The following is a 25,580-nucleotide window of genomic DNA, read 5'->3' as shown; positions in this document are numbered from 1 at the left end:
GAGCTTCATCATGCTGCGCCAAGACACTGCAAAGCAAATTCAAGTACAACTTGTTTGTATTGACTTCCAACCTTAATTATCTGTTAGTTGTGTTGGTCGTGTTTGAATGTGACAACCAAACAGTGATCTGATCTCAGAGCAATGAGGACCATCATCACCATGGTTTTCAGAATTTCGGTGTTTGTTGCAAATTCCTAATCAGAGTCAGGGGAGACTCTCTGGTGTTGATAAATGTGATATAGATCATTTTAGAATTATTTCAGTATGAAAACTTCCCTTTGCTTTACAAAAGCTGCATATGGTTGTAGTTTTTTAAGCATATAACATGCCTCTCTGCCTAGACCTTTAGAGGCCATGATGTCTTCATAGTATTTAGAGAAGGCTGAAACCTGTGGCATAACTATACTCACTCACTTGCACTTCTTTGGTTTTGGCTTTCAGATGTTCAGCTTCTGATATCTGAATAGGTGACTTATTTTTCCAGTGTTAATTGCCTACCATTTTATATTACAAAAATCTGTTTTAAGATTTCTGAGCTCAGTGAACACTCAACTTACCATGAAATTTTTTTTCTAAGCAATGAAATTCTGTCGTCCATCTTCATCCTCTAAATGTCTTTTAAAAGTCATGCTTTTAGGTCTTATCTGATACTTAATAAACCTTTTGTAGCCTATCCAGAACTTATCTGTGAACCTTGGCAGTTTCAGGAGAGGTTCACACCTGTGAGAGCTGTTCTTAGCCTGCAGATCTGTAAAGCCATGATGCCAACAGAGATTTTCTCACCCTGTACAGCAGAGATCCTCTAGGAGAAAGGAATAAGCTTCTTCTGAAGTTGTATGGAAGCACAGATACGACAAATTTGACATATTTGTAAGACTTCCTTGTAAGGGAGTCCCTTGTTGATGACTTTGACTTAGTGTTTGTTGTTGTTCATTTCAGTTTGTTTTCTGTACATGGGGAACAAAAATTCAGACTCACAAGTTGAAAGCTGTCAAACATAAGTCTGTTTTGCTCTCATCAGCCTAGCAGGGGAAGAAAAATGAACAGATTTAAAGTGGATAAAACACCACAAAATTATCATCTCTGCCTCTGCTTCTCCCTCATTAAGATAGTATCCTTGACCTACACACAGTCTAAGAAAAGCAAATACAGAATGGGCAAAAGTGCAGTATTTTTATTTTGGGGGGAAGAAGGAGACAATAGAAGGAAGAATCACAGAATCATAGACTGGTTTGGGTTGGAAGGGACCTTAAAGACCATCTAGTTTCAAGCCCCCTGCCATGGGCAGGGACATCTTCCACCAGACCAGGTTGCTCCAAGCCCCAAAGAAAGCACTTTGTAGCAAACAATGAAAACTGGGAATGCTATTACACGAAAGGTGTGTAAATTCTTTTTTGCACTTATTTGATGTTCTGGATACAACACAATGCTGTCCACTTGAATACTTGACGCAGAAGTGATATATGCCTGTATGGCGAATTCAGACCACACATGGAAAGCCAGAAATTACTTTCTCCCCTCCCGGATAACGTTGAGCTTACTGTCTTTCGTGCCCCCAAGACTATTTCCAACAAAAATGACTGTCAAAATCAGAAGCATTTGTGAGACAAAGCGAATGTGGAGTGGGGTTCTCCACATCCTAGTATTGATTCAGATCACTAAAATGGGCAGTATGTCTTCAGTATTGTTCCAAGATTAGTAACCCAATCTTCTTTTTTTCAGAGATATTTTCACTGCAGGCAGGCTGGCATTCTTGTCCTACAAGTCTGCTCTAACTGACATCTGTCCATCAGCTGTACCCAGTTTGTGTTTGCAGTAGAGGCTTTTTATTCTGATCATTGCCATTATAATCTGATAGGACACAAATTGTACCTGCACCTGTCTGAATTTAAGTCTTATTTCTCTGTCAGTGAAAGGCAAAGGGAACTGTCAGTACACCAGACTGACGGGAAGATCAAATGGTTTTGGATGTGGCAAGCGTAAGAATTAATGTTGAGGGAGCCTAGGTTGGAGATAGAGGTGAAGAAAGAGGTCTTGAAAAGAAAAAAAAAATGCACAAAATTAATTTATAACTGATTATATCAGCTTGCAAAACCTGGTAACTTGAAATATCCTGGCCATCTTTGGCTTTTTTCCTCCATTTATGTGTCTTTTCCCTCACACTGAACAAAAATAGTTTTAATTTGAGAGATAAGGAACAAGTTTTGAAGCATTTATAATAAACGATTTGCTGAACCAGTAAAAAAAATCATGTGGTGGTGGTGTTTTATACTGCACTTTAAATACTCTTTGCCCCATTTTAGACAATAAAGCCACGTTCAAGTTAGTGGAGAGAACTTTATATCCCCAATATTTTTGTTAAATATTCCAGGCAATAGCACAAAACACAGATCTTAAAGACCGGTTACGCAGAATACATGCCGAATCTATGATCCTTGATTCAGCATCTAATGCAAAATCAAGTCCAGATTTGGTGAAGGTGGGTATGGATTTCCTCTTTCAGTGATGTCTGTTCCTCAAGCCCCTACATCTAGACAGTGCTGCATAGCTGCATCTTGTCCTGTTCTTCATGTCTTCCCTGTGGTGTATTGTGTTAGTAAAATGAGTCCGCTTTCACGGTTATGAGTAATTTCTGATGATGCATTGTGTAGTACTTGATTTCAAAGACTTTTCTTGTAAGCAGTTCTCCTGAGCGCGCTTTCATTGCTTTTTGCTACTGGTTCCTGGTGTTCTCTCTCGCTCCTGCCCGCTCCCCATTCTGCATGAACAGAGCTGCCGCCTTGTTACCCTCATGCTACTGTTTCCCTCCCCTTTATTCCCTTGTTAACTTTGAAGTTCTGTAGTTCTTTCTGTTGCCTGTTTAAATATTGTTAGCCCAGAATGGTGGCTACCAGTGTGGATCGTGTAAGGTTTAGAACAACTATCCAACATTTCCATGAAAGGATCAAAGAAATGAGATGTACAAGAGCCCTTTCAGCCATTTAGTTTTCTTTGTGTGAAGCCAGGGAGTCTTCTATGTAAGCAGTTGGCCAGTTTGAGACATACTGATGTTCAGGCTGGTTTCGGGCTTGTTGCAGAATGCGTGTGAATATGGTGTATGTATAGGTCATAGGATCTAGGTGTTAGTGGTTCTAGCGAGGGAAGCAAGAACTGTGTTATTTCTGCTGGATTTTCCTAAATGTTAACTCATACAGAAACTTCTGTTGTGCTTGTAGTATAAATCTTTCATTAGAACTTGAGTGGATGTAATGCTGGGGGTTTTGTATAACATTATTTCATTTTATTTTTAAAGATAGTTTAGTCATTCCATCTGTTCACTTCTGGTTTAGCTCTGTTTTAGTAGAGCTGCATTTTGGTCGTATTTAGTTGTTTGGGTTTTGTTTGGGTTTTGTTGTAGTGGTTTTTTTTTTTTCTTTAAGGTAGTTGATCATTCTAATGCCTTTTGCTTTTAATCCCATGAGAATTTAAACAGCATTTGAACTGCTATCCAGATAAGCATTAATGCATTGCTTTTTAATTTCAGGAGTTCTTTGTTTTGTTATTTAGTGGAGGTCCTTGCAATGACAATGGATTATTTCTGAAACCTGCTCTGTGCACTGTACACTCACACACAACAAAAATAGCTTTCAAAAGATCCTTTAGAGGTTTCATTCACAAATTCCCTCTGGCATGGTTTGGGATGGAATTTAAGGATGAAATCACTTATACTGGAGAAGTTCTGTTGTGGATTTGTCTGAGGACTACAATACAGTAATGCTGGTGTGAGGAAGACAGGGCCACTGCACAAAACTTGGCTTTAAATGAGGCATCGGGTGCCATGACAAACATGTGAAAACTGAAGCAGTATGAACTCATATCTCAAGCCTTTGCATAAGGTAGAAGTTTAGTTTATCTGTTGGGCAGTTTATGTTGTAGTTTATCGTGCCAGAGTGGGAACATGAAAGAAGACAACCTGAAACTCTCATGTGATAGATATAACAACCTGCTGTTCTTTTATGAGCCTTTCCTGCTCTCTTTCTTTCTCAGTTTCAAAATTGTATTGGGAATAATCCCAGTAGCAATGCTCATGTGTGTAAGATTTAAATGTTTTTTTTTTATTTTTCCAATTGTGGGCTGTTGTAACTGCCTTCCCACAGAAGAGGCAATGTTGAGGTTTCCTCTTTTCTTGCTGCTGTATCAGAAGTTGTTGGGTTTTTTTAAAAGAAGTCTTTTGTGTAGCAGTTTTGTTTGTTAACAGCGTGTTACTGAATAACATTCCATACTATAGTAAAGTCTACCAGCAGAAAAGCTCTGAAAGATTTGTCAATTTGATTATAGACTTGTCAGGTTGTTCATTATGTTGTTCTGAAAGTAAAACACTACAGTTCCTGCAAAATTATGATAGGGCAGTCATGGTTACAAGTTAGTAAACATCTCATGCAGAAAAACTTGACAGCAGCTAATGCACTCCTTTGGGCCGGCGAGCCCTTTTCCTTAGCGTTGGTGGAGTTATCAGGGAAAACAGTCGTGCACAATGTTTTCCAACTTTTTTACTGCATCCACAGAAAGAACCAAGCCTCACTGGTCACCCCACCTTTGCTGGGCCAAGTTTTGGAGCTCTGCTTATGCCAACGATCTGTAGAGCTTCCATGGGAGGAGTTCACTGAGATCTCTACGGCAGTTAAACATGCCTGCAGCAGCAAAAGCGATGTCACTTACATGGCTTTGATAATAGGTTGGTTTTAGTTAATGTGGAGCTATCTCAGGTGTGGATATGAAGGAAAGCTTTCCAAAGCACAGCACAGAAAATTGTCTAGTGAAGGAAGAGAGCTAGGAAAGCATTGCTTTTACATAGAAATCAACTTGCCCCTCTGAACTTTGTATGCCACTGCACCGCAGGCTTTACATTAAACAAGGCTTGGGGGGAAAAGACTAATTCATTTACTAAGATCAGATGGGAATGTGAATCAAGGATGTCATATAGAGAGATGGGAGTTTTTGTGTATATCTGGCTAAATCACACCAATGTCAAAGCATTTTTATGTTTTATTTTGAGGAAAAAGCACATGCAGCACTATAACTGATTTCCTGAATATGCATTGCTTTCTTTTTTCTTTCTTTTTTTTCTTATTCTCTTTGGTCTGTTTTACTTTGGTTTGAAATCCCTCTTTGAAACACATGCTACCTTTCAGTGAATTGGAGAGCAGCATGTGCAGTCTTCCAGTGTTTTACAGCACTTTAAGTTATGTGACTGAAATTGCATGCATGAGTGCTATTTGTGGTACTTCTCTCAAAACTTCCTATTTCTTTTAACCAGGAAAATTCGAGAGAAGAAAGCAGAGGTCTGGTTCACCAGGTCTCCAATGAAAGCAGACTGTCTATAGCTGACTCTCTCACGGAATTTTTTGATGCACAGGAAGTCCTGCTGTCTGCTAGCTCTTCAGAAAATGAGGTCTGAGCATTAAGATTGACATCATTCTGATGCAGTTTCTTGTCTGCTACTTGATGTGCAGTCTTTCTGAGTGCTAACTGCACATCAGATGACTGCCAGAAAATGAGTATTTCCAGAACATGTGGAAATTAAGATGCTGCCTGTATTTATTTGTTGTCATTGTTTCTTCCCGGTGAAACGTAACAATTATTATGGAGAAGTCTTACGTGCACATTGAGGCAAACGGCCATGAGGCAGCTAGTGTGCAGGTACTGCATATATTGTACTGTTTGCCTTGAGTTGTTACACAGGTGCTTAAGGAGTGGTAGCACAGGAATATGTATTCCTAATTGTCCTTGTGGTACCTGTAGGTACCTTGATGTCATGCATATTGAAGCGTAATAGCTCATTTTGTCACCTGCTTTGGACTTCATAAAACCCTTGGCTTTTGATACGAGGAAGGCCGCCTTAGCTGTGGGGTCAAGAAGATGAAGCATGTCTCCACTAAAAGAATAGTTGCATTTTCAATGACAGTGATCTCTCCCACACTCAATTGCGTCTTCTTAGGACTGCACGGTACTTCCCTGTGATACTGAAACACAGCTTAGACAGTTCAAATCTGTTAAAACAATAATTACACTGGAAAGGTATCAATTTCCATGTTATTTTAATGAGTGATGTATCTTGCTGATTTCCCCAACCCACGCTCAGGTATCGGATGATGACTCATACGTAAGTGATATCAGTGATAATGTCTCAGAAGATAACCTAAGCAATGACATGGAGAATGAAAGACAAACTTTAGGTAAGTTCAGTGTCTTATTATACCATGTTTTGAGAGTTTTCTTTGTTTCTTTTTGAATGGGACATTTTTGTTCTTCTCTTACTAGAAATAATTTGGTATTACAGGTTTTGAGCTGTAAAGAGCCTGTGTTTTTCCTCTTACAGCCTCAGATTAGTTTTGAGCAGCACATTCTGACTAATCTGCTTAACAAGGCCCAGGCACTGTTGATTAAGCAGGATGGTGGTTCTTGGCTTCTTTGGTACAGCTCCCACTCTTTTCCAGTTCCATTCATGGCCACAGGATTTTTCAAAGTAGCAAGGCCTGCTGCTTTCTTTTTTTTTCCCCAAAAAGTAATTTTCTTCTTGTCACTTGTTTTTTCTGCAATTTAACAACTGCATTCAGAGTTCTGGTTGGTTTTTTTTTTAGCGGAAGTCAGTGTTTAAAGGAACATGAGAATGATTATACACTGGCAGGCCTAGTGTATGACCCTAAAGATTTCTTTTTTGCATGTTTTAATTATGATAGTCTTGTTAGTACCTATGCTTATTTAACTGTCTTGCTAATTAGAGACAGAATCAAAAAAAGAGGGAGAAGAATTGGTCAAACAAACTTTGTGCCTTCAACTCCTTTCAGCTAATCACAACATTCTTCCCACTCTATCAATATATTTTTATCTTCAAAACTGCTGAACAGTAGTTTCTTACTATCAGCTGTTCCCTGATCATCTCCAAGGACCAGAGGATCCTATGAACTTGGGTAGTTTGATATGCCTGGAAATCTGTTGTATGCTGTAATTGATTAAACATGAAGATTTTTTTTTTTTTGAAAGATAGGAAAGAGTACAGATTGATTTATCTCATGATCCGGACTGTAGAAATCTGTACTCATGTGGCTGTTCATCTTCTTGTAACAAAGACTATCACTGAAGCCCTTCTGTATTAGTAATACCTCCACATGCTTCTGGTACCTGCTATTTCTGTGCTTTGGGCAGCCCGCCATTCCCATTTATAGCAAACTGGATGTCTTTTTCCTACAGGGCTTTAGCTGAACCATAAACTGTAGGATTATGATAAAATCCTCTGGCCACTGTAATGTAGAAGGTCAGACCAGATGATGATAATAGTCCAGTCTGGCCTTAAAAGTCATTGAGTCTAGCTGGAGGTCAGATGTCTTCATCTCCTTCACTATCGTTGCTGGCCATTTGTCACAGCTCTTGCAAACCAGAACTGCATGGGTTTTTCTTTTCATGGGGGGTGGGCAAACCTCACTGTATAGAAAAATTTGGCATCTGAATATCTTAGTTGTTTCTCTACTCTGTTTTGTCACCCGTTTACTGCAGTTAGTGGGCTGGTCCAGAATATGTAGCTCAGTCAATTAGCATTCTGCTTTTAATTAGAATCTGTCAATGGACATAGCCAAATCCCATTTCAGAGAGCTTTTCTGAACAAGGATAAAGTTTTGGCATTTACCTCCTTCCTCTCCAGATACCCCCTCGTTCCTGAAGTATCTAAGGGAACATTCTTCTTTTTGGCCTCTTTGGATGTTAAATAAATTCTTCCAGGAGGGAAGTATAGGAGCCAACCTCTTAACTCTTAAAGGTGTAATTGTTTCAGGTAGATTTTTTGATTCATAGTGCCCGTGCCATCTTTATACAAAAAGGAGGAGACAGGCACTTGACTGCAAATAGTTCACCTGTCTTTGTTATGGTAATTTGGTCGTATATCAGGACTTCTGGTTTGTGAGTGGCAGGAAAGATGGAAACTTCTTCCTCAAAACTTTGAGGCTGTTGATTACACTTGAAAACCTCCATCTGAGGTATGTGCTAGCATACATGGCAGCGATGGAGAAGTTAGCCCTTGTGGTTACCTGTACTTTGTCACTGTTGGAAGCACTGCCGATGTCATGCTTAAAGCAGTAGACCGGCAGAGGAAATACTGATTGAAATCGTGTGTTTAAGGGCAGTGATTCTTTGGGCATGTGCAGCACAGGAAAGATGTGCTGCCCAGTGCTGCTTTAATTCCTCCAAGACCAAGCTGTGTGAGGAAAGCCAGATGAGCTCAGGGGTTGACAGACCGGGGTTAGACCTGAATGTCTCCAGATGGTACCTGATTCTAGTGCAGGAGCTTCCTAGGTGCTTCTGAGGACGTGTAAAGATAAAATATGTTCTTGTAGTGGCAACCGTATTCCTCTCTGAAACAAGACTGATGTACAGCTAAGCAATGTAATCACTTCAGACTAGTGCCTGTTGCAGAAGCTTGTAGCTCTATTTTGATCCTGCCACAAATCCTTCCATGGCACACTCAGAACTATTTATCCTCTTCTGATTCCTTTGACATAGCAACACAGACCTCAGATAGTCATGTCAAGGACTCTTGACTTGAGTCCTTGTTTTATATCTTCAGCAAACCCATAGCTCTGCAGTTGCTTTGGCTTTTCCACCTTTAAAACAGGCTATTTCTCCACCAACGTATGGGCATATCTAAAAGCTAACGTCTCTAAATTTTTCTTTTAAGTGGTAAGCACTGTGGGGAGCACTGCGGAAAAGCCTGCGGTGCAGTAAATTTCCATGGTAGGAGTATTCAAAAAAGTAGGAAAAGATAAGTAGGAGTCGTTATGCTTGGATCTGTAAGTTACGCCTTGCCTTCTGAGAAGTGTCAACTTAATTGAAGCTTTGTCAAGGAGGGAGGTTTTATGTCCGTTAAACAGATCGGAATCCATCTCTGCTACAAATAAAATAGTTACGATATTTACTCTTTCAAATTCAGTGGAAAGCCTGAGCCTCTCTTGTAATAAGCCTTTAAGGGAATGGAAGGTAGTTTTTTTATGCATCTTTTGTACCTGGCATTTACCTCAGTTAACATACAGAAATCAAAATCTCGTTCTTAATTTTACCATTTTTATAACAGGCTGTCTTCAAACCACAAGTGAAATACTTGAATGAATTGTGAGGGCGGAAGGAAGTTTTGACAGAGAAAAGATGGATGCATTTTAACATGTGTTTGCAAAGGGGATGAAACTAAGTAAACAGGGAATTGACCTGTTCTGCCACTTCCTTCCTTTTCAGACTGTATCTCTGAAAGTGGAATTGGATGCAATTCTAAACGGAGAACATGTTTACCAGCTCCATGTCCTAATACGAGTAACATCAGCCTGTGGAATATCCTGAGAAATAACATAGGAAAGGATCTCTCCAAAGTGGCCATGCCTGTTGAATTAAACGAGCCACTGAACACCCTTCAGCGTCTCTGCGAGGAGCTGGAGTACAGTGAACTACTGGATAAAGCAGCGTATACGCCCAACCCGTTTGAACGGATGGTAAATATGTCATTGCAAATACCTAGTAACATTCAGTGTAATTAGAATAAATATAAAAACAGCCTGCCAAAGAAATGAAGATGTTCTGTTCCATTTGTCTTTTTCTCCCAGCTGAGAGAGGCAGACTCTCCAAATGTGTGTCTGTACGTACTTAGATACCCGCTATTTTTGACTGTTCTGCATAATTTCTGTGGCTTTGTCAAGAAGTCTCTCTCCTCAAGCACCTTGCTGTCCTCCAAGGTTAAATGAAGTAGTTTATTTCTGTTTTGCATCTCTTACTCTGTAAAATTAAAAATTTACAGCAAAAAGAGAGAGGGGCTTGAACTAATACGCTTCCTTCTTGAATATGAAAGCTACAGCATAGCGCTTTTTTAAGGGTGTCTAATCTGGTAACACATTTGTGCATAGAGGATGCTGGATCTTCCCGCCCTACACTGCTGTGATGTCTTTGTATTAACTAAATGAGCTCCATTTGTTTTATTAACGGGTTTTGTGAAGTTTTGGGGTTGATCCAAAATGTTCAGGATCTCAAAACCAGGCAGTATGAATGTATGTTGGGTACAATAACGGTGCCACCGTCTGCCAGTGCAGAGCCCTGAATTCAGCACTTGGCAAAAGAACAAGAGAAAAATGCATTTCAGTTGTTCTGCTTCCAGGTGCACAAGAGCTACTTAATATGTAAGCCTGTAAATAAAGGATTAAAAGCTCTCCAGATTCTCTTAAATGAAAGTATAGATTGTCCCTTAAACGGAATTAAGCCTTTTCAACTCTCTATATATTACCTTAAAATGAGGTGGTTAATGAATGTAAATAGTCATTTTATAAATAGTGTTTGAAAAGCCTCATGCTCCATTCTGACACTCGACAAGGGTTACAATTTAATGTCTGTTCTCAGGACAGAGGGTGTGGCTAATAACTGGGGGTTTTGATGCATAGCTTTTTTGTTCTCTTGAGAACGTATGTTAAAAGGAAAAGGAAATGAGCAGTAGTTGTTCTTATGGGAGTGAAAAGAAGCGTTTTCCCTCCTTCCCACACCCAAGCATCTGGAAATTACCTCAGAATGGAGTATTCTTTGCTTTTGAGAAACTCCTGAGGCAAAATTAATGCTAGCTGTTGCACAGTGATTGCAGTAGTTCATAAAATTGCCATTCTGAGTGGATTCAGTTTCTGAAATTGTGGAAGGAGGGCATCTCCACTGCCACAGGATGAGGAAAAGGGAGAAAAACAGTACAAAGGAGACCTGAATCGAACAACCCCAAATTCTAATTCCTCAGGTTTAGGAGGAATTATGCTTGCGTTGACTGCAAAAATTTGGAAGGGTTACCTGTGTCCCAGTCATAATCGAGAACAGTTTCATGATTAGGTAATAGCACACAGCAGATAAAAGGCAATTCAATTCAAACTGCATTAGAAATAGCAAAGTTTGGAAAACTCATCCAATACTTCCTGTGCCATGGAAAGGATAGTTGGTAGATCCATAGAATCACAGACCGTAACTATAAAAGCCATTTATAATACAAAATCTAACAATGATTTTTAAAATTACTGCTTTGAACTGTATTGCAGAATGCTAAGCTGTTTCAAACAGTTTTCAGAAACGCTGTTTTCAGTTGATGAAATTTGCAGTGTTTGACCCTAATAACTCCATCCCTGGACCCTTGAATGACTTTTTGAAAACTGAATAATTCTCTAATGTGTGAGCTAGCGCTTCACTCGCAGGAGCCATGCATGCTTGCAGTCTGCAGATGGTGGGAAAAATACAGAATCTGATGTGAGGATAAGACCTTGATTTTTTTTTCTTCTGTTAAATCAGAACGTACAGCAAAAGTTGTGCGTGGCTGTGGTAAATTAATTAATCGAAATTCCATGTATGTTATTCCCAGGTGTATATAGCTGCATTTGCAGTCTCTGCATATGCATCCAGTTACTACCGAGCTGGAAGTAAGCCATTTAATCCTGTGCTTGGAGAAACCTATGAATGTATTCGTGAAGATAAGGGTTTCCAGTTCTTTGCGGAACAGGTACTGTATGCTGCAACCCTTAGGTTTGCTACTCGTTACACTGCCTAATTCTAAATGCATGGCTGGAATCCTCTGGAATTAAAAGCAAAGTACAAAATTACTTTACATAACCTGAGCCCAGCAAAACTCGAGGGATGTTGCAGAATTATAAATGAAGGAAATGGGTTTTGGGGGAAAATCTTGCTAACTCTGGGATGGAAGGTGACAAGCAACAGCTGATGCTTGAGAGGCAAAGGCTGGCAGGCTGCCTGCTCCAGTAACTAGATAACTTGGTTAAGTAGAGTGCAGTTCCCCATGCTGAATTCTGATCACAACTGCAACAAGCGTTCACGTTCTTGTCATTTTCTTTTGTGTGTGATCATTAAAAATACTGTATCTTCAGCTGTTTAATGTCTTCTTTTGTAACAAATATATCCCTTGTGCGAGTCAGTTAACCGCTAGTATTTTGTATGGCACCGTGAATATTTCTGCTTCCTGTCCAAATACTCTGTGGGCTAAGCCTTTCAAATCTGGTACCACAGCTGAGTAGGTGGAGGATGTATACGACACATCAAGCTCTGAGTGTTTACGGAAATAATTCCCCAACAAGAGAATACTTATTAAGTATGGGTGAAAAATACTAAATTTAAACCAGCCAAGTTGCAAAGATTGCTAAGCTTGAGACGTATGTTAAAAAGAGAAAAAACTTAAATAATCTGTTGCCTAGCAGAGTAAGAATGATTGAAAGCTGTCTTGTTCTGTCTAGTCGTAACCAAAAAATGACAAAAAGTGCAGTGGGCAAGGGTGTACAACCTAGAAGCTTGATCAGAGAAAGCCTTCTAAGAGGCTTCCTTTAGGAAACAGAGTTTTTGACCACCTTTGAAGATACAACATTTTGTACATTACGTTTGAGAACTGACAAAAAGGAGTGCTATGTGATCTTTCCTTAATCTCAGGAAATGTCACAGGCAAGAGTAAAAATAAGGAGGGGGAAAAAAGAGCAAAGCAAAGCAAGAATCAAATTTAAACTTCAAGTAATATATCTGGTTCTTCATGGTGTAACTTGAGTTCTAAGATGGTGCGTATAGACCACTACAGTTACCAGTGTAACATCAAATTGGAGTAACAAAGTGGTGAATAAAGGTTGGATTGAATTAAAGAAAGAGATTTTCCCCTGAATATTGGATAAATCAGTACAAAGGCTACTTTTTCTTAAGAGGAATTTTAATACATGAGCAGGCTTGGGCTGTTAACAACTATTGTTCTAATACATGCAATAAGTGACATGAGTTTATACAGCAGTAAAGTTACTGTAATAATATGGGGTGGAGGCATACTAGGAAGGGAGGGCAGAATAGGAGGAAAGAAATTTCATGCAGCCTGCAAGCATTCGATATTTCTCTTTGCATCAGGAGCTGTTGCTTATTGCTCGTGCAAGCATTTTGATGCTTACTCTAGATAACTTGTTAGTGCAAATACTATGTAGTCCATGGAATAGAAAGGCAAAATGTATAAAATAATAGAGATTCTGTTCTATTACTAGAGTGAGTTCAGAGTAACTCCACTTAGTACCACGACCTTACTCTGGAATTATAAAAGTATAAGTGAGAGCTAAATTTAACCCATGAATTATAGTGACATCTGGGGTTAATCTGGGTGCAGTATGTGAGAGAGTGTTGCTCTCGGTGGATTAGGGCATAGCTGAGAGTAATTAGTACTTTTATTTTTTTTTTTTTTTTAAACCAAGTAGAGGATGTTCAGTAAATAACTGGATGCCTGTGGAAAAAACACTCTAACAGATTTGCAAAATGAGTTACAAAGAAGAAAGTAAAACTACATTTGAGCCATGTAGGTGGTTAAGAAAATAAATTCATAGCAATTTGACTTGAAAATAAAGTTGTCTTTATCAAAAGAACAGTAGACATTACACATCAAAGAGTTGGTCCTGGTCAGTTTAGTCATGTTCACCCAGGACGACTGGCTGCTTTCATTTTGTGTAGTTACCTTATTAATTAGTATTTCCTTTTAATCGTCTGCATTGTGTATTTATTTACTCACAGTCCTTGCTTTGCTATTTTGTGGTTGTCCTAATTCACGTATGTACTATGAACCAAAGGTGATGAAATGCCGTGCGCACGGTTAGAGTTTCACACTAGGAACACCTGGGGTGTCACTGCTGCAGTAACAGGGGTTGCTGGGTGGAATTCATGGCTTGATTTCTCCATCCATGGCCCCCTCAGAGATGCTGATCACTGTCTCCTCTGTCATGGTCAGGTTTTGTCTCTTTAGAATTCGGTCCTTTTTTTATTTCAATTTTGTCTGCGTGCTCTGAGCGTGGCGTCTGTTAATATATGAAGAGGACCTAAGGGTAAATGTAACTATCACCTTAGAGACAATATTCAAAAATACATAGTTAGATTTTTCACTCGATGAACAAAATTCACAGACCTTTTAAAAGAAGTGCTTCCCATTTCTTTCCAGACTTCTTAGGTCTCGGTACCTTATTAATCTCACTGCCTCCCCCTGCAGGACACAACTGCAAAAGGAAAGTAAACGTTCAAATTGTAAATTCCATATATGAATGAAAAATGAAGGGGAAAAAAAAAAAAGAACCAGAATGACTGTTCAATTGTTAATATGTCCATCTTTTTTTTTTCCCCTTTCATGTCTTGCTATTAGGTCAGTCACCATCCACCTATTTCTGCATGCCATGCTGAATCTGTGAATTTTGCTTTTTGGCAAGGTAACTCTCCAGTCTTATCATTTACTTTTACAGTGTTTGTAGTATTTTCATTGTATGTCTAACGTGAAATATCCAGAAATTGGGAAAAGGTGAAATTTCCTGCTCAAATTGTATTAGAATGGCTTTAAGAAATGCTAGCCTATACTTAATTGCATGTTTCTTACTTGGATGTTCTGCCATTATAAAAATGTTTCCTTTTTTTTTAAAAAAAAAATAATGTTAATTTCTTATTCTTTTCATGTACAAATATCTGCATTTCTTTAAAAACATGTTAAGTTTTGGGGTGGGGGGGTTGTCTTTAGTACAGAAGAGTTGTACCTCAAACTATTTATAGAACAAACAAGCTAGAACACAGATTGAAAACCTTCAAGTTAAATCCTGAGCCTTGGCAGATCTTGTCAACCTGTTCTGAAAATAATTTTGAAAAATGAGCAAAACAACAAGGATAAATATATTTACCTTGTCTTTCTCTGCTGGCATTATTACAGTATGTAGGATTTCGTGCTATTTGACTACTAACACAGTGTTTCAAAAGAAGCATGTTGGAGCTTTGTTTGCTGCGTAACGCTGGTACAGATGTCAGCCAGTCCCAGTACCTGTGTGGTTAGATATTTTTGGAGTGTACACAGAACATTACTATGCCTTTTGACTCAGTTAAGGTCCTTCGCCCAGAGGTTTGTGAAGTCACAGTGTAGCCATATTATAACCTTTAATTCTGTGATGATTGACTCTGCTGACTTGATGATAGTTATTGCAAATGGAGCCATACTGAACAGAAATTGGAACTCTGTCATTAGTCTGGGTTTCATTATTAATTCTTTGCTTTGTAAACACATGCAGAGACAAGAGTCCTTTTGTTCTTCCTCAAAAAGCAGAGATGACCAAAAATTTATTCAGTAGCTGAAAACTGTATAAACAAGACTAGATAGCAGCCTGTCTTAATAAAAGCTGATGAGATTGATTTGTTTAACAGATCTTGACAACGGTTGTCACTCAAATATTTTTAACACTTGCATTTAGAGAACAAAGCTCTTCTGTAAAAATGAGAGCTGAGAATTTCCTCAATGAGAAAGAGTCCGAGATTTGGTCTTGATGAACACAGGAAACTCAAACAGGGTACTGCAGGGTTTTGGGGGTTTGTTTTGGTTTGTTTTTAAATGTGGCTAGCTGAGCTTATCGGAGATCTAGACAATGATTTTTTCCAATGCAAAGGCAGTTTGTAAATACTGTGGCCTCTTGTTGCAGGGCTATATAAACTTATGTGTTAAGAGTAACATCAAGTTAATCATAAAGGTAGCTTGTCAGTGGGATAAGTTCTTTCTGCATGCGAAGATCTTTTCACTTACAATATTATCTCCTGAGCCAAAAAGGAGACAGTCCTCAGAAACACTGCCAGAGTAGTGCTATCATCGCACCAGACACTGACTTTAGTTCATCTGTTTCAACATCAAGAACTCTCTTGATCATCTGTAGTGAGCCGGAAGACGGGGTTCTGACAGGGACAGTTAGTTTGGAAATCGTTTTCCCTGACTGATGAAGCTGACTCTGCTTTTGCAAAGGAGCGTGGACAGATGAACAATGGAAATGCAGAACCTGGTTCCAGCTATTACAGCATCTGTGCCTGCAGTAGTCTGAGCGTAGCTTTGAAATAACACGTCGCTTTGCTGTCCTAAGACTTTTGCATGATCAAGTTGCACACTGGTGTTTCCCAAGGTGTTTCCCACGTACTGGTCTCTGTGGGACAGCTTTGCCGTGTACGAGAACATAGAACATAAGCAGCCTGCTAATGCATTTTAACTGTTAAACTCAGCAGGGTGTGCCTTTGCCCTTTCTCTTCCATCCCACTGCAGAAGAGAGAAAGCTAGAGTTTGGGTCAACATTGTCGTACTCAAGGTAGTTTTGGACCTCTTGTAGTGCAGTACAGGAGTCACAACAGAATTGCTGTCGCTAAAGATGCTGACCCAGCATCAAACTTCAAAACCAAAAAACCCGAAAGGTCCTTCTCTCAAGTGACAAGAAAGGACCATTTTTTCCATCCTGCCCTGTGTCCCATTCCAGCCTTTGCAATGGCAGGCAGCTTGCTGTGGCTCAGTCCTGTCACTTGCACGTACAGACTCGGGAAATGTGTCATCTCCTAACTAGGGTTTGAGCATCTGTCTCACAGCCAGCGTAACGGCTTCCCCCCACAGTTGCACAGGAAACAGTGTTTTGGTTTTCCTTGTGTTAGTACTAGCATCTTTTTGAGACTAGAGATGAATTTTTCCCTCTTTCAGATTGGGCAGGGAATGGAGTTCCTAGTGTTTAATACAGCAAGGGTACTATTCCCATGAGCTCTGAAGTTACTGTGAAAGTTACTGCCTGATTGTCTAGTCCAATTTAACTCTATACCCCTTCTGCCATGCTTCTCTGTTTCTTTCTCTTCCAGGTGTGTTTGACCAATAAATTTGGCTAAACTTACGTTGAGATTTCTCATCTTTTTTTGGAGAAATGACGTGACGCTTGGACACGTCTTTCTGTGATTCTGAAGGTTTTAAAAGGCCAGTTAAACTTACAGAGGAAGTTGGACTAAATCCCTCTGCAATTTTGTGCCCTTTGAAACATTCTCTTCCTTCGCTGTGGATGTTATTAGTTGCTATGTTTTTGTATTTGAAATTCTGCTTTTGGGAATGTCTGCATTCATTCACTAGCAACTGAATTGCAGAGAAATTTATGCTGTCTATAGCTTATTTGATTCCTCTCTTTTTCAAAAAGTTTTTGAGAGAGGGCTTTTAAACCTCTGTTCCTTTGCTATTTAAATAACCAATAGTGTAATGAAAAAAAAACATGTTCAAAGGTCCACAGCATTCTTTGAACACTTTTACTATGTTGCACTTTGCTATTTTGCATTTCTTGAAAATAAAGTAGAACTCAGAAACAGATTGATTCACCCATGCCTATGACTAAACCTGTCTGTCTTTTTTTTTTTTTTTTTTTTTTTCCTGTTTCAGATGTAAGATGGAAAAACAAATTCTGGGGAAAGTCCATGGAAATTGTTCCAGTTGGTACAACACATGTAACTCTTCCAGCGTAAGTGCGGCAGCCGTGCATTGCTGTTCACACACAGGCACAGACATGCTTGCACACGCTGGAGCTGTATTTATCCAGATGAGAACAAGCTGTGCTGTGCTGTATTAGACCTTTGGAAGAATTGGTGATTATGATTTAGTTTTTTTTTTTAAAAAAAGGGGGGGGGGGGACGGGGGACGAGGAACAAAACGCCAAACCAAAACCAGAAGCATAAAACAGAAGCGCTAACTCTTCCAAAGGTTATAAAAAACAGAAGATGAAATAAGAAACATCACTCCTGTGTATCTTGAAAACTGCAAAGTTGGTATTTTCATACTTTAGTTGGATTTCAATTTTCATGCATTTTAAACTCACAGGGAAAAACTCCGTGGTAGAGGAAGCTGTGAATTCTTTTGCTTGAATATGGGTTTTGGGGGGGTGGTGGTGTTCCTGTCTTTTGTACCTTTATTTGTACGGACCCTAACACCATGGGGTCCTGGTCTGTAGGTGAGGCTGATAGCCATCATCACTGCCTAAGTAATTATTGTAAGTGATAAATAGAACTGTTTGCATATCTGGTGTTTATTATCCAAGGAAGTAAGCAGCCACTGTAGTTAAGTGCTGAGTATAGTTTAATTTAAAAACAAATAAATAAATCTGCAGTGTTGCTATACTGGCTTGTCAGAGTGCCCATTATAGATCAACAATTAAGATCCCTTAAAATTTCACCTATATCCATCATGTTTAGACCAGAGGTGTAAAGGTTGAGTAATGTTCCAATTAAATCTGTTTTCCAAAGCGAGTCTGCCATCTAAAAAAAAAAAAAAAAAGAAAAAAAGAAACGTAACTGAAGCGGCCAGCACTCGTCAGACTAAGCGACTGAGCGTGCCTTTTCCTTCGAAGTGGGTATAATCGCGACATAGTGAGATAGCGTCCAAGAGATTCTGTATGGAACACGTTGTGTTCGTAGCGGCCAGCCTAAGCTGTGGAGTGGAAGGTCTTTAGGCTGTGAGTGGGGGTTCAGGGGCAAGGTAACTAACAGTTTAGGGCCCATGGTGGGCTCATGAACTGGGAAATACTCTCATTCACATGTGGTCTCCATGTGCTGGTTTGTATCCCTCTGTGTCTGATATAGAACTGGGTACAAAAAAGGTGCTGACACTATTGGCAAAAAGCCTATTACTATTAAGGTTATTTTTTGAGCAAATAGAGTGGTTTTAGCATGCCAGATGGAGCGTGTGACCTGCAGGTAGGGGCAGGAAAACGAGTTACTGTGGGGTAAATTGGCTGCATATCTGCTAGTCTGTAAAACCTGTCCTTGCATACACTCTTACAATGCAGCAAGGGCAAGGAAGTGATTAAGGAGAGGGAAGGAGTGATTCCAATATCCTCATGGGATGTGCACAAGGCAGGTGCTATGCTTTGTAAGTTCACCCTTTACCTTACCAGTAGCGACTTCACTATCAATACCCAGAACAAATTGTAGAATATGAGTCTTCATGAGGCTTTCCTTTTCTTGAGGTTTTGTAAAGCTGTTTTACAAGAACATCTGCTGCTTTAATGAAAGGTAAAATTGGTTCTTGCATTTTGGTATTTGCTCATCTCTCCCCGTCTGCTGTCTTCCAGTGTGCAACTGCATCTTGAGCTACCTTTTGCTCTTGCCTGAAGCACACACATAGGCTCAGCCTTGAGAGCTTGAGACAAGCTTATTCCACGCAATAAGTCTTCTGATGACGCCAGTGGCCCATGTCCTTGTGTTTTCAGTTGTCACTGTTACAAGCTGTGAAATGGGCATTTCAGCCAGTAGAAGATATTACAATGATTATTTTTGGAAACTTAAAACTGGGACAAGTAAATTGGGAGAAAACTGAATTCAAAACCGAAGTTTATAGCAGAAGTGAAAAGGGTTTTCTGGGAGACATTTTCATCTCCTTATTAGGCCCCAATTTCTTGTTGTTATATTCTACGTGGAATATTAGATTTTTGTCAAGCATTTAAAATTTAGACCAGAAGAATACATCATTTAACTTAAATAATATGGAGAACTCAACCCCATGGCTTCCTGCATTTTCTCCATTCTCCCTTGCTTTCATATTGTTGTCAAAGGGCTTGGTTTTGAGAAGGTGTGGGACAAGAAGATGAGTCATTCCAGAAGAAAAATTGTTTTGTGGGGTTTTTCTAATCAAGTTCTCTGCAAATTTTTTTCACAAGTTTATGAGCTCATTTGAACATGGCATGAGGGGTTTTTGTGTGGTTTTTTTTTTTTTTTTTCCTTACAGTTTTAAAGACCATTTTGCATGGAACAAAGTGACATCTTGCATCCATAACATCTTAAGTGGGCAAAGATGGATTGAACACTATGGAGAGATCATCATCAAAAATCTTAATGACGACACTTGCCACTGCAAACTGACTTTCATAAAGGTAACCACAGCAGTAACCGCAGCAATGTTGGCTGTGCCTTTTCTCACAGACACAGCAGAGGGTGGATGCTCTCTGCTGAAGCTCAGTACAACTGCTTACAAGCTGCATTTTCCTACAATTCTGCTGTAATTACCTGTGATTCTTCGAGAAGCTTTGACTCTGGAGGAACTGCCGCTCACTACCTGAGAGAGGCAGGCACACGGTGCCTACTGACGGTGGTTTATCACAGGCCTCCTGCTAACCCATCGGCGTGTGCTGCGGTGGCATTCATTCAGCACCTGCAGAACCAGTGCGTAGGTGGAGAGCTTCCCCCCGATGCTCTGTTCTAGCCCTTTGCAGGTACCTGGAGGAGTTTTAAGTTGGAAATTGCGGTGTTACTCAAAGCTTTTGCTTCAGTATAAGGCATCAAGATACGACTTCCTCAGGAAATGCCCTCCTAACTGAAATTAAGATTAGTTCTTGGCAATAGATGACTTCTTCCTAGTAAAGGAAAATCAATGAAAACCTAAAATGGTGCCGGAATTTCTAACCTGAGAAACAGTTTGGCAAAGCACGCTAGGAGACTTACCTTAACCCACGTTTTCTGTATCTGATTGCTGGGGAAAGCTGTGTCTTCCATAGAAACAGACCATACAGATACAAGTGAGGTACTTCAGCATACCTGTGCAGCATGGCATGCTCAGCAGCAGAATTAAAGTTACTTTTCCTTATTTGTGTTCCTGAATATTTTGTGCTTTCTAAGAAGCATTAGGGTGTTGGGTTTTTTCCCAGATACTTCTTTGAAAGTACTGTAATATATTTGCAGAGTTGCAGTGGATGTTTAGAGTTAAAATTTTCAAGATTGAGAGCCTGCAAACCTTACACCTTTGATACTGTAAATTGTCTAAAGTGGTGATTACTGTATCAGTTCCATCTCTTCCTCTTCTGCAAATTTCGGGAAGACGTAGATAACTAAGTTAGAGTCAATGTTACTTGTCATTGGGCGAAATTCAAGGTCAGCTAGGCTTCACCTAGTATTGCCCTTAAAAAAGGCAAAGAAAATAAATATGATTCTCAACATTAGTTTCATTTGTAAGCTGATTAATAGTACTAACAGCAGTTGTTTGCATACGATACTGTAACGCACACCTAAATGGATAGTTTTCGTTTCAGAAAACCAATCTGCAGCACGGTGCTACTGACATGGCAAAATCACTCACGCTTGATCTCTTATGCACCTTTTTCCCCTTGTTCCTTTTAATTCTAGGCAAAGTATTGGAGTCCAAATGCACATGAGATTGAAGGCAGTGTCATGGATAAAGCTGGGAAAGTCGTGCATCGACTCTTTGGGAAGTGGCATGAAAGTTTATACTGTGGGACAACTTCATCCTCAAACTGCATATGGAGAGCAAGTTAGTGATCAGAATGGATAATGTACAGCACTTAAGATCTGCTTGAGAATAAGCTTACTATTTTCATCTCTTTATTAGGACCCGACTTCTTGTTATTTCTATGTGGAGTATTAGATTTTTGTCAAGTATTTAAAATTTGGACCAGAAGAATACATCCTTTAACTTAAATAATATGGAGAACTTAATCCCCTGGCTTCCTGCATTTTCTCCATTCTCCCTCATTGTCACATTTGGGCATGAAGTGGGCATTGAGGACTCTAAAAACAATTAAAAAAATAAAAAGGAACAACCCTTTTTGTGGAGAGAAGTGTTGTGAATTTCTTGTGTTAAACGTTGGAGGATAGCCCGCAAAGCTCAGTTCTGCACTGGCAGCCATATCGGAACATCTCCCAGACTGGTGGGGTTTTGTCTACTGTAGTTTGAAAAAGCACTATAATAATAGCATGGCCATCACGGTTATGCTCTGATTCAGCTTATAGAACAGAAATCTCTTTTGTTGCAGCACAGTTATCAAGGGGGGTGTTGTCTTTTGTCGTGTTATTAAAAACCTCTTATCCCCCCAGAATTGAGAACGTGGTTCAGAGATGAACAAATGACTGAGGGGAGCTTGGACTTTTCCTTCTAAAGATGATAGCATTTAATTGGAATTCTGAATGTACTCTGTTCTTCTGTAGATCCGATGCCTAAAGATTATGAACAGTGGTATGGATTTACTCAATTTGCACTGGAGTTAAATGAACTGGACCTGCAAACTAGGTCATTACTCCCATCCACTGATACACGTTTTAGGCCGGACCAAAGGTAAGAACTTTTAACTCTTAAACATCTTCCTCAACTAGTTCTTAATCTTCTGTATCCTCCCACTACCCTAGCTCAGACTATTTTGTGTAGATACCTGCAGTGTGTTTCTGTTTCTGCATTAATGTGCATGTGAAACAGAGATTTTAATCACTTACCAAGAAATGGTCTAGTCATTATGGGCCAGTGTTTCCTAAAATTGGCTCTTGGATGCTTCTAGATAACTGCCTTTCCAAAGATGTCAAAACTTCAGTACTTCAGGTACTGGCCACTGAGCGTACTGTGTTTGAATAGCCAAAAACTGAGACACTTGAAATGTCTTTCTGCAGTGGAATTTCTGCTGTTGCTAACTTCCAAGTAAAAGAACATGATATAAGGATGACTCCTGTTATGAGAGTTACTTTTCCTTAAGCACCTTTTGATAGTGCAGTTGTCTGCAGATGTAGCTGTTTACCTTTCAAACACTGTGAACTGCCTGCTGTAAAATTCTGGAGCTCTAGAGGACCTGGCAAAGATGGGGGATAGGAGCACCAACTGTGTCTGTTGTCACTGCTGGTGCTACAGGTTTCTAGAAGAAGGGAATATTGAAGGAGCTGAAATGCAAAAGCAGAGGATCGAGCAGCTACAGAGAGAACGACGGAAGGTGCTGGAAGAAAACAATCTAGAGCATCAGCCTAGATTTTTCAGGTACTATATAATAATTAGCGTATACTAACAGTTATTGACATTCTTATTTTAGATCTGGTTCTGAACTGCTATAGAGCGGGGTCCAGTTTTTTCCAGGTTACTTCTATATTCTTGATTTTTGTACTTTGGCAATGTAGAACACTCCAGACTTAGTTAAAATTCAGAATTATGTATTGCTTTTTCATTAGTGCATCCCTGAATTTCTTTCTAATTTTTTTTTGCCTTGATGGCAGCTGACATTTAGTCTGCACTTGAATTTGCCTGACTGAACATAGCATCATTGATTCTTTCAAGCAAGGTGAAGTAGATGGATTTAGCTTAATTACCTCTGCTGAACTTCTGCTGAATTCAGTGGGATTGCCTTGTGCAGAAGTGTGCAGAGTTGGAGCCTTTCATTTCCAGAGCTATTTTTTAACATTTCCCCTGTTTCATGGGGAAAGAATTATCATTCAGAGAGCACTTTATTTCTTCCTGTTGTAAATCAATTAACAGGAGGCTTCAGCCATTGAAAGATAAAAATGAATGCTAGTGAGGGCATGGCCGCCTGCCCTCCAGCTTCTGTTCTCCTGCAATGAAAGAGTTGGAGCCAAAGTGAATGCTGTATGGGCCTGTGTGTCACAGTTAACGGAGCTGGGATCATAATTTTTTTCCTGGGTAGATAGGTACTGTACTTCTGAGGCACACAGAAATGTTTAAAATGGGTGCAAAAAGGGAATGGCTCAGGCCACGCCATGTCTGACAAGCTGGTGAGCTAACTCATCCCATCAATCAGACCTACTAAAGAGAAGCAAACGTCACTTCCAGCAGGATATAGGCAAAGTCTAATGCTTTGTAATTGTATGTTCACAATGAGAATTGTGAATAAGGATGAGGATTTGAATCCTCACAATGAGGATTTGAAAATTGAGATTTGTGCTGTAGATTTAAATAACAGAATAAAGAATTCAATTACTGTATAGCAAAAGTGTTATCCAGTGTTAGAGTAGATATGAATTATGCATTTGGCTTTTCAATAGTGATTTCTCTCTTCAACAAATCACAAGGCTTGGTTTACTTAAAGAAATAATTAGCTGTTGTGCCAAAAATGCTGCACGCTAGATTAGAAGCAGACTGAATCCTTCGCCTAGTGCAATGAGTCTCACCTCTTCCCTGAAAGCTATAGGCTCTCTTCATGCAGCAACTGTGGTGAGTCATCTTTGGAGAGGTAAAGTTTCCACTTCCCACTCAAAGAGACCACGAAATAAACCTGGGCTGTAGTTTAAAGTGCTGAGCACTGGCGCGTGTCAGTGAAACAGGAGCGTGGCTCTCAGCTGAACGCTAGGCTACCGAGGTGCGTCTCCAGGGCCCAGTGCAGGTGTATCAGTTCGACCCTCCAAGCTCTATTGCCCTGCCTGAAGGCTGTACTGACTTGCACTGCAGCTGCTTCGTGGGCTGGACCTGTGCATAGCGCTACAGTGCGTTACAGAGCGTGCACAAGTGGTGGGTGGAAAATACAAGCTTCACGTTTTAAGACGTTTGTTTAATCTTTGATAGGAAATCCAGCGATGACTCCTGGGTGAGCAATGGAACCTACATGGACCTTAGAAAAGAACCTGGTTTTTCCAAACTGGACAATCCTGTCCTCTGGTGAAAGAGGAGCTCAGTGAAGATACTGTGTGCTGTACTCTTGGATCTGATTTAGAAGAAGTATATATAAAATATATCTCTATATATACACCTATATATATCTGTATACACACACACATATAATATATGTGTGGGGTGTGTGTATGTGTGCAAGTGTGCATATCTCCAGAATTGTGCTTAATTTAGAATCTGATTGTTCATTTCCTTTACTCTGACTATTGCAGTGATTGTTTGAATGTATAAATACCCTAACTTCTTTTTATAAAATATTTAATGAATAGTACTGAATGTTAACAGCGAGAGGGAAAAGAGGAGCTTTTACACTACTTTTCCAATGTGTAATAATGTCAGTTCTGAGTTAACTTATGCCTTATCGAATTGCATTGGAGACAGTAGCATCAGCACCTCCCAGCTGTGCTGAGAAGTCAGAGTGCAAGCCTTAGCCACTCAAACCATAAAACGGCTTCCACAATTCAAAGAGCAGTTCAGCTGTCTATGGGCTGGTATAAATTGCTAAAACAGATTATCAGCTGGTGCTGGAATCTGAATATGATCTTTTGCTGCCTGTGGAAAAGGTTTAAATAAGTTTTTGCTTTTATTAGCTTTCTTCTCAGCATTAACGAAGAGGTAGTTCTGAGCTTGCATCAGTGGTTCTGCTGCCTTATACCTAAACTGTACCCAGCTAAATGTAGGCTAGAAATTCAGGAATCGCCAAAATTTTCCACTGGGAAGTATTTCCACTTCAGATTTATAGCCCCCAACAGGGCAAAAGGAGGAGATCCTTTGTATATACTGCTTGAGCACTGACTAGATGAAGAAGCTCTCTCTTTTTCCAGTAAGTAAAGTCTATACAGAGCACGAAATCCTGTGCTTCCATAGCTTCATTTGTTTTTATTAACCTAAAAATTGCAACAGTAAGACTTTTTAAAAACTAAGCAAACTGATTGTTTTAAGCTAGAAATTTTTTCTTAGGATTTTGATATTTTCTACCTCTTAAGAAATGAACAGCATATTTAAGATCTTATATTTAAAATATGACCATCTGCCTTATGGAGAAGTGTATGGAGTCTTCGATCTTCCTCTGTTTGTTTGTTATGTTCAGATAAATATTCAAGTGTCTTGCACTAACTCAATTGCATCCCTTCCCTGTAATTTTATATATATGGCTAGATTTCCGAAACTGCTAAACCATAGGTCAGAAATTTACAGGAAACAAATGTAGCAGAAGTCGCACTTTTGAATGAAGTTCAGAGATGGGCAGTGTTTGGTTTTTTCCATTAAATCACAATGCCACAGTCATTAACAGAATAATTTGGGTTCCTACGTATCTGCAGCTCAAGCGTGACCTGTGATTCTT

At 39.6% G+C, this 25,580-nt stretch overlaps 1 protein-coding gene across 2 annotated transcripts in view; it reads left to right on the top strand.

Annotated features, from left to right (window-relative positions):
• OSBPL3 (oxysterol binding protein like 3) overlaps positions 1-24,227 on the top strand; it is a 43,901-nt gene extending 19,674 nt beyond the window's left edge. For both annotated transcript variants that reach the window (XM_086467688.1, XM_086467687.1), the window contains exons 11-22: positions 2,372-2,479; positions 5,297-5,431; positions 6,122-6,215; positions 9,259-9,509; positions 11,393-11,530; positions 14,189-14,252; positions 17,240-17,318; positions 19,577-19,721; positions 20,968-21,112; positions 21,787-21,913; positions 22,475-22,597; positions 24,131-24,227. In XM_086467688.1, coding sequence (XP_086323814.1) covers positions 2,372-2,479; positions 5,297-5,431; positions 6,122-6,215; positions 9,259-9,509; positions 11,393-11,530; positions 14,189-14,252; positions 17,240-17,318; positions 19,577-19,721; positions 20,968-21,112; positions 21,787-21,913; positions 22,475-22,597; positions 24,131-24,227 — 1,506 coding nt within the window. The remainder of the gene's footprint in view (positions 1-2,371; positions 2,480-5,296; positions 5,432-6,121; positions 6,216-9,258; positions 9,510-11,392; positions 11,531-14,188; positions 14,253-17,239; positions 17,319-19,576; positions 19,722-20,967; positions 21,113-21,786; positions 21,914-22,474; positions 22,598-24,130) is intronic.
• Positions 24,228-25,580: the final 1,353 nt, after the last annotated feature.

This window comes from Leptosomus discolor, chromosome 7 (assembly GCF_034619465.1).
Source record: "Leptosomus discolor isolate bLepDis1 chromosome 7, bLepDis1.hap2, whole genome shotgun sequence".
Taxonomy (NCBI): domain Eukaryota; kingdom Metazoa; phylum Chordata; class Aves; order Leptosomiformes; family Leptosomidae; genus Leptosomus; species Leptosomus discolor.
This window is presented reverse-complemented; position numbering and strand designations above follow the sequence as displayed.